Source organism: Haliaeetus albicilla, chromosome 3 (genome assembly GCF_947461875.1).
Source record: "Haliaeetus albicilla chromosome 3, bHalAlb1.1, whole genome shotgun sequence".
In the NCBI taxonomy this organism is placed as follows: domain Eukaryota; kingdom Metazoa; phylum Chordata; class Aves; order Accipitriformes; family Accipitridae; genus Haliaeetus; species Haliaeetus albicilla.
This window is the reverse complement of record NC_091485.1, coordinates 35,982,333-35,991,499: the sequence shown is the minus strand read 5'-3', so window position 1 is coordinate 35,991,499 and position 9,167 is coordinate 35,982,333. Positions and strand designations below refer to the sequence as shown.

General features: G+C 41.2%; 1 protein-coding gene across 6 annotated transcripts in view; it reads right to left on the bottom strand.

The window, feature by feature from the left end:
- Window positions 1–422: 422 nt before the first annotated feature.
- Window positions 423–9,167, bottom strand: part of FAM110B (family with sequence similarity 110 member B) — a 116,181-nt gene continuing 107,436 nt past the window's right edge. For all 6 annotated transcript variants that reach the window (XM_069779373.1, XM_069779376.1, XM_069779375.1 and 3 more), the window contains one exon: window positions 423–3,304. In XM_069779373.1, coding sequence (XP_069635474.1) covers window positions 1,890–3,002 — 1,113 coding nt within the window. In that variant the 5' untranslated portion in view covers window positions 3,003–3,304 and the 3' untranslated portion in view covers window positions 423–1,889. The remainder of the gene's footprint in view (window positions 3,305–9,167) is intronic.

The following is a 9,167-nucleotide window of genomic DNA, read 5'->3' as shown; positions in this document are numbered from 1 at the left end:
GCATTAACTGTGGCTATCTGTAAGAAGTTGGGCTACAGGCTTCTTAGAGAAAAGATAGAACCTGACTTTGTAAAACATCTTTAATATTCAAATATATAAATAAGCACTACTGAAGAATAATTCAGAAGACTGCAGTGATTCATTATGAACAGATGCTATAAACGGGAACAGTAACATTGCTAGGTAAGGAAGAAGCAAGCTATTTTAGGAGTCTTGAAAATCTCTTCTAGTTCTTCACACAGATCATGCTGCTAGAGTTACTTTATAAAAAATTATATTCTGAAAAGCACTTTAGTAGAAGAAACCTTTTACTGGAACTATTATTTAACCGAGACCTTCTACAGCACTAAAACACACTGCAATTGAGTTCCTGATACAGTTTTAAGAATGGGAGGGATAAAAAAAGAACAAAAAACCTACCATACCTGCACCAGGAGCTATTTATTAGCATAACACTCTTCCTTTTAAAGATTTCGTAACAACTGAAGTATATACAAAGTCTTACAGCATTTACACAATAAAAAAGTTTCCTATTAGCTGATGAAGTATAAGGTAGTGCTGCAATTTACTTCAAAGCATGTATACAATAATAATGAAGCAGACCACTGTACTTTCAACTTCCCCGCTACCGCACCACCACTGTCAGTTGAAATGACAGTTAATTAAAACCACTGGGAAGACACAGATTGTCAAAAGATTTGTTACAGGTTGACCTGCAGCACTAACCATCATAAGGAGGAAAAAAAAAAAAAAAAAAGCTACATACTGTCATGTTTCTACACTTTCCTAGAGCTGTAACAAACTTTCACAGCCTTAGATATAACATATGCAAGACAACATAATCACAATTTTTCAGATATAGTTCAGCTACTGAGTGTATTTACTTCTGAATAGGAGGCGTTATATTGATATGGCTGTGTGTTTCCATTTTTGTTCATTAACTGTTCGAATAGGTCTACAAAAAATTAAAAGACAGCATGGAGTTTGTAGTCATGATGTGTTTGACTAATAAAGGCATTCAATATCAGCTATAGGATCTAATCATTCCTGTCAAAAGTTTAAGACCAGGAATCTTTGAGTAAAAACCAAACCCACAAAATCCCGCACCTATGCCGTTTTCATCTGTTGACTCCAACCTTTAAGCTTTTTCAACAGGGATAATACAAAATCATTAAAATGCTTACACCAACCCAAATGCAAGACTCATTTAGTTTATGAGAGGTCAAGAAGATTCCCTAGACTACGTCTGTAAACAGAGGGAGCTTACCTAGAAAAAAGAAACCTTTACTGAACAGTCCCTTACTACAAGTAGGGATATATAGTTTAACAATGATATATAATTTAAGAACGTAGCATTTTTGCCTTTTAGAAACAGTTTTACTTGTGCCAGTAATGCACTTTCTACAAGAGATAAGGCTGCTTTGCCTATCGTCGTATGCCTAAACCTCTTATTTTGGCCAATTTTGCTTTTCTTTCCCCCAAAGAGATTCTGTTTCAACTTAGAAACTAGTAATGTCAGTTGACAATATCTGTATTAAGACAAAAAGTGACATATATAAAATCCACAAGGAACCACATAAATACCAAAGAAGTCATATAACCTTTTCATGTAAACACTTTGATTATACTGAAGCCCTAATTAGATTCTCGTCTTAAACTTTTGGCAGATAATGTGTATGCTCAGCCAGGCTTTGTAGTTAGTTATTGTTCAAGTGGAAGCCAGGTCAGCTCACATGTTGACAGGCATGCAACTTGGAAACATTGCACAACAAGCAACACAAAGAGATTTGAGAAGTGTACAAGACTTCAAGTAGACTTCACAACCCTTCACAACTGAATATTCACAGACAAAGATACAGTCCTTGCTTTTTCTACAGTGGATTTTTCTCTCACACATGGGACACTTTCTGTGACTCTCTAGCTTGCTTGATGCTATATAACCACTTGATGATTCTGGCATTCCTTTCAATGGCAGAAATGCCGTATGGCACACGGTCATTGGCACTGTCATCATTTCTAAGGTCACTGTTGCTGTCCTGAGACTGTTCACAGTCTGAGCTAATCATGCTTGCACTGCGAAAGTTGAGGGATATAATATCTGAGTTAGCCCTTGCAAAGTTTTCCATCCCGAGGTTTTCAAGCTCTTCAGGATCCAGTCCGCAGTAGTTAAAGAATCGTTCGACATCTGCATCGACACGAAAGTATCTGTCGCTTAAGTCTGATTTTGATCGCTGTAGGGAGGGTCTTCTACTGACTCCGCATCCAGACTCGACTGCCTCAATCTCTGGGGATTTCAGGGTGGCAATGGCAGCAATTTTGGGCTTTGGAGGCAGAGGTGGGGCTGAACTACTGCAGGGTATTGCTTTTAAGGGCTTTGCGCTAGTTACTTTCCTAATGTCTGAGGAGCTGTGAGAGACGTGCAAGAAAGTCTCTGCCGACTGATCTAGGAGCCTTCTGCTGACGTTGGAGCTGCTCTCCTGCGGGCTGCTACGGCCCTGCGTGGGGTAAACCTTCAAAGACTCGGCAAATGAGTGTCGGTTCAGCTCCGTTGAATCAGCTCTGTGGGGCGGCCAGTTTCGGGGACCATGCTTATGCCCTGAACCCGAGCTGGAGCCTTCGGAGCTGTTGATGATGTTCTTCAAAATCTCGAGTTTCAGATTTTCTCTCTGGACGCCGCTCTCGGTCTTCGCGTTGTTGCTGAAGACTTTCAAGGTGGGGCTCCCCAGTGCTCGCTTGGCCGCGGGACAGACCGGTGGCTTTGCCAGCACTGCTGGCTTCACGGGCTCCTGCTTGGCATTGATGACCTCCTGGCTCTTGACGTATTTTGCCTTGTCGGCTTCTAGCCTCTCCACTGCGCTCAGTCTTTTTGGATTAGGCTCCGCCTGCCTGCGAAAATAGTCGGGTCCTTTGTTCAGGATGCGGAGAGGAACGGCGGATGTGAAAGTCACAGCAGGGCTGACCGGCTTCACCATGCTACCTGTCGGTAGTGTTTCTGTAGGCATGTTTGGTGGTCTTTCCCCCGCAGCCGTTTTGGATTCTTCTCTGGGATCTCCTAAATGCACGGTGCAGAAACATGTACATTAAGCACAATGAATAGCCGATGAATCCTGGGATCTGAGCGTTAGCAGCAGCGCCTCATCTCACAGCTCATTAAATAACACTGTGTTTCTCTTTTAAAGGCAGCCTTTGTAGGGCAAGGCCACCCGACGCAAGTCCGTATTAGTCTGCTCCGCTGACTCCTTTCTTCTCGCTGAAAGATGCGGGAGTCTCGCCGTTCCCTTTGTGCTCCGCTACCGGCAGCGATCTGAAACGCAGAATAACCAACCACACATTAGCGAGAGCGCCTGACATCAGAGCGATAGCAACAGCCGCCTCCCGGCCCTCCTCTCCCACTGCCGGATGGACAGACGGACGGACGGATGGGATGCAGCCACTGGTGACGTGGCGCTCGGGGCGCCCGTGCCCCCCTCTTGCCCTGCACCCTTCTGCGTCTCACAAGAAATGTGTTGCTCCTTGCTTACAGCCTGAGCTTGGATCTAACAGAATTACACTGGGAAAGAAAAAAGTAAAAAACCTAAACCCCACCATGATACAGCCATGCACTTCTAGAGGGAGAAAGGGAAGCAAAATGTGTCAATTCAGACTTAGACCCACCTATCTCCTGAAGATCAATGAAAGAGCACTTTCGAACTACTATCTTTGGCTTTGATTAGTTGATTTATGTACGTATTTTATCTCTACACCCCAAATACTTTTCTCCCTAGAGGCAGCGTAGTCTGTAAATCTAGGCAATGAAGGGTTTTCTCCTTTTTTATTACATGCTCCGAAAACTCTTTGGTCTAAAAAGAAGAGAGCAGAAACATGTAACGTTTTAAGTGCAATGCACACCTTCTACCATTAATCTAATATAAAATCAACAATTAAAAGTAGGAGATCTCACTAAAGCCACCGATTCCAGTTCAACATCTGTTTGAACATTCGTCCCCACAGCACCAGTGCGCCAGCAGTAAAATAAGGCTTCCCAAGTTCTCATGATCACCTTACAGGCTTATCAGAACAACAGAAAAAGGCTTTGTTTTTTGATGAAAGATTTTGGGAGCATGCAGAAACATTCTGACTGGGTTTGAAAGAAAAGAACTTTTCTTCACATTTAGATATAATCATTCAAGTTTTCTATCAAGCACTAAGCGCAAATGAAGTTTACCTTCATCTAAATTATTTTAAGATCATATCACTTAGGATTGTCACAACAGTCTAAAATCCAACACCATGGATTATGTTACAAGTGCTGTTAACAATTTTTCCCACATGAGGCACTGAAGGGCACTTATCACGGAATCTACTTTTCAAGCTGTGATTTCACTAATGGGTCTCATTTGCTTTATTACTGCCCCATTAATCTGTGCTGCCTTTTTTAATATCCCATTTCTGTTATTGCTGTGTTCTTCCATGAGAGAAAGAAAAGCTGCTGCTGCTTCTTCACTCATCCTAAGGAATGCAGAGCAGCATCTTTCCCAGGGATGACTTGCTGTCGTGCGTACTGCCATCCTGTGTGTGCTCATCCATCAACACCCAACTTACTAATACAGGGTGTGCCATCAGTACATTGTTTAGACCAAAAAACCCCACAAAAAAATTAAATTCCAGCTAAAGATACGTTAACAGTAAAAAGAAACATCCTCAAGTATCGGTTCCCAGAAATACATGATATATACATTGAATATTCTCTCTAAATCATTCAAGGTCAAAGCAAGCAAATAAAATATATAAATGCTATAATGAGATTATAGGAAAAAGCTGAGCCTTCTCCTGAAGGCTCACTGTCACAAGCATTCTTCAAATACAAACTAACATATTTAGGTGGGTGATAAACCAGACACGCATTCAGTGCAATTGAAAGGGTAGTGAAATGTTAATTAAGCTTCCCTTTCAATGTTGTTTTATAAATCCTAGTGCTAACTCCTCAGCAGTTTGACTTCCTGAATTTTAACTAAGTCTCTATGAAAGAGAAAAAGCTGGCTTTCCTCATTTGAATCAACATATTTATTGATACTATTTTGAAATTAAGTATCAAATTTCCAAATGCCCTGAGGTCAATTCCAACACACATCTGCACACACACATTTCTCTTCCGTACACACAAATCAAATCTTTCTATGTTGCCAGCTCAGGGCTTGATGGCTAAGTGCTTGTGAAAATACCCCATCGGTGTGTATATTTGATACTCGTGTGCAGAAATCACATCTATGTGAGAGCAGAGGTCTTGTCAGGAGGAAGAAAAACCCCCAAACAACCAAAACCCCAATTCTCTGCACTAAACACGGTCACCCAACTGAGTTCATACCACTTGAGTAAGTGAGACCACAACCCTCCATTTCCTCCTTGGCCATTGTCATTAAAGGCCACCATGGTCCTGCTCCAGAGGACAGCTGCCAATTCCATTCTCCTCCCGGCAAGCAGCTCTGCACACCACTACAGATCGGAGCTGTGGGAACCAAGGCATTGGACTCAAGGCTGCTTCTGGAAGTCTTTCCCCAGCACTTAAAAACTCCCTCACTCAGGACGGCCCTGGTCAATGCCAGCAAGCATTGCTTACGAGGCTAAGCATCCACTTTGGCTTCAACACCACACTTAAAATGAAAAAAAAAAGAAGAAGAAAAAAAAAAATCCCACTGTGCATGCATGTTCATCCGAGAGAACAAGAGCACTTGTTTGCAAGCATGTATGGGGCCAAGTGCCCTGAAGTCAATGGAAATATGCTGTGGCTGGCAATGAGCTTCAGGCATGCCTAGAAAGAAAAGCAAAGACCCGGTGAGGAGCCAGGGCAGAGATGTCCACCTGAGCCAGCACAGGGAGCTGGGGGAGTGACGGCCAGGGCGTTACGTGGCCAGACATGGAGGCTTTGTACCTGTGGGGCTGCTGGTATAAATTAAGGCACATGCAACTACGAAAAAGATCAACTATATTTTTATGTGTTGTTTAAATTGCTTCATTTCACTGAGGTGCTGCATTTAAATATCACCAGAAAGTTTATTCGGTACTCTCGTCTCAGAGAGCTAAAAATTATTAACCAGATACTGTTAGAAAAGAAAGTGGGATGAAAGAGAGGTGGATGAATGTAAAGTGCTAATGAAACAACTTCTCCTGCCTGTGCTGATGATGGCTGCAGCCTAATTTTGCTGCTAGCTGGGAAAGTGAGCGCAATTCCTACCAGCCTCTCTGCTGCCCACAGGCACCTGAAACACAGCAGCGACACTAGAGAGCCTTGCTACTTACTAATTTCATCAGTAATGAAAAAGGCTGAGCAGCAACAGTACAGTGTAGTCTCAGGAAGACAAAATTGTGCCACTTAGCTTCCAGTTGTGAAAATCATCGCTGGAGCAACAGGGGTATAGAAATGGCTTTCTTCTGGCTTAAACTCCAAAGAAACACACTGCTTGGGCATCTGAATTTCCTGTCGTGTACAGCTCTGGTACCATTTTTGCACGGCAGAAATTCAAAGGTAAATAGGTTTTCTTCATCCACTCTGAAGAAATGTGTGAAATATACTTAGGGACCTAAGAAATGTTCCTTTTACTCTGTTTACATCCAAATGTCTACTCTGTAGGTGTAATTCTTCTGTGGACTGAATTGTGTTTTTCAGGATTCCCTCCAGATTTCCGTTACTGCTCTTCCTTCTAACAACTGCTAGACTTAAGAGATTATTTAAAGAAAAACAAAGCTAAAAACTTATGCACACATTCAAACATAGTTCATTTTAGTACTACACTTACATGAATAAAACCTTTCTTAAAGTTCTTACTAACCGAGCTCCTCCAACACCCAGCGACTGTTGCAGACCTGCTAAGTAGAATACAAAATGTACAAAGGGGTAGAGGGGTTTTGGTTTTTTAAAGCTGTATTTTCAGCCAGACACTTCGATTCAGGATTCTTTTGCGACAGAGGCAAAGATCCAAAGCACTTATTCATTCTAGGCATTGTGCTCTAATGACTCTTAGGTCTGTAATATGTTTGTCAGATATTCACATTTAAATAACAGATGCACTATCTGCATGATTTAGGGGAACACAATACAGCCTGGAGCAGCAATAGCTATACAACTAACATTAACTACAAATGAATCCTCTATAAAATATTCTTTCCTTGATTTAAAGCCAAGAAAGTAGGAGGCGATAAACTATGCAGAAACTCTGGAATTACAGTTCTATATATTCTAAATATGCCCTTTTTTTTAAATGTAAAAGAAATTTATGAACTGGACCCATTCTGGCAAGTATTTATTTCTAGCACTATTATTAACACAATGTTATTGTACAATACACAAGTTGTATTTTTTCTTTCATACCTAAAGCTGCATTCTAAACACAAACTTAATGATGCTGACAGCAGACAACATGCTTCCCTCCCCAGCTCTCTATTGCCCTGTAGCTCCTGCATGTTGGCCAAGTTTCAGCCAGTCTTTGCCTAAAAGTCTCCACTGAAGAGCACTACATATTTTAACAGTATTCAAGTTGCAACAAAGCAGCAAAAAACAACAGTGAAAATGTGGCCCAAATGAAGTTAGTGGAATTTCTGCTCTTGACTTTGGCGAGGACACAGTTTCACCCGACAAAGCTACAATGAAGCTCATGCTCTTAATTCATCCCTCTGGGACGGCAGATGAAGGGATTGTACAGGAGGTAGGATGAAACACAGTGGATAAATATAATGAAGGCTGACAGCCCTTACTCCGCTTTCCTTGATATTTAAAGGCCCGTGTCAATTTTATTTTCCAGGGGATAAAATATAACTACCACTACCTCAAGATGCACCATAAACATCACATGAATTCCAGCGTAAGTAATCAACAAGTGATCTCAACAGGACTCAAAGATCACAAAACAAAATCTGCATAGACACACAGGACACAGATGGAAAATGTCAGGCTCTGCTAACGACTAGGTGTACTTCATAGCTGCAGGTCCCATTGAGAAGATGCTGCTTTGTTAACAGCTCCTGCAAAGCCTATAAATGAGGGCTTCACTGAGAATAGCTTGCTACAGGTCTATGCACTGAGTTATACTAATGTGTATGTCTAAAACTGATATAAGTTCTTCTGTGGATAAATGTCATTATAACCCTCACATATTTATATTACTAAGTTTAAAAATACAGGCTAAGCCTAAATAAACTAGGCTTAAATTGAGATAAGATAATCCACACCCAGAATGGCAGCAGTATTTCATTTTTGAAACCAATTTTAGATAAACATGTGTATGGGTGTAGACTTGGTCTCACATAATATTACCTGTCAAGATAAAGCATGAGGAGATGGAATAATCTTTTGGATCTACCATGACTCAAAATACTAATGAAAGTACTGATTTTCAACTCTGTTCCCCCCCAAAACATGAAACAGTGAACAGTAAATGAAGAGCAGTATCTGTGCAAGTAGACATTTAAGCCTTCAAAAGGTCATAAAAAATGTGAACTACAGTGACCTAAAACCAAGACTGGCAGAATTATGTAGACGTGGGAAATCTCTACCAAGTGGGAAGGTAACAAACTTTGGCAAGGGTGGCCACTTTTCAATGCTGATGTATTACTTCTAACTAAACCCCAAACTACAACTAGCATTAACTTTGTAATAACTTGCATAGATGAACGTACAATGGGCTGATGTATTTACACTGATTCTGCTTTGCTCTTTCATCACACTCAAAGACTTTTAAGATAAAACTCTCCATAAACAAAACACTGCCACCACTTAGCACTCTTTCTATTTCACTGTGCAGTTAAAACGATGAGGTTTAAACCAGGATGCTGCCATAAGCAGAAATGCTAACACTGTTATGGGGAAATAGCTTCTGGAATATCCACCGAGGTACAAATGCCTGGAAAGCAGGAAAACAACTTAGCAGCTATACTTACATACTGCCCCTGTAATGTATGCTTAGTGCTCACTGGAAGCTGGATAGAGTTGCCTCTTTGAAAGAAAAAAATCTTCGGAAAGTATTTTGCTTCTTTTTAGTTCTGAAATCCAGCACTGTTACATTTCCTACCCAGCAGCAACAATCTACTCTCAGTGACACTTGCTTGTGGGTAAATACTGCCCTACAGATGGCTCCCAAACATGAAAACTCTGATTTCTTTCAAAAGGCGCAGACAGCTGCATAAATGCACAAGGA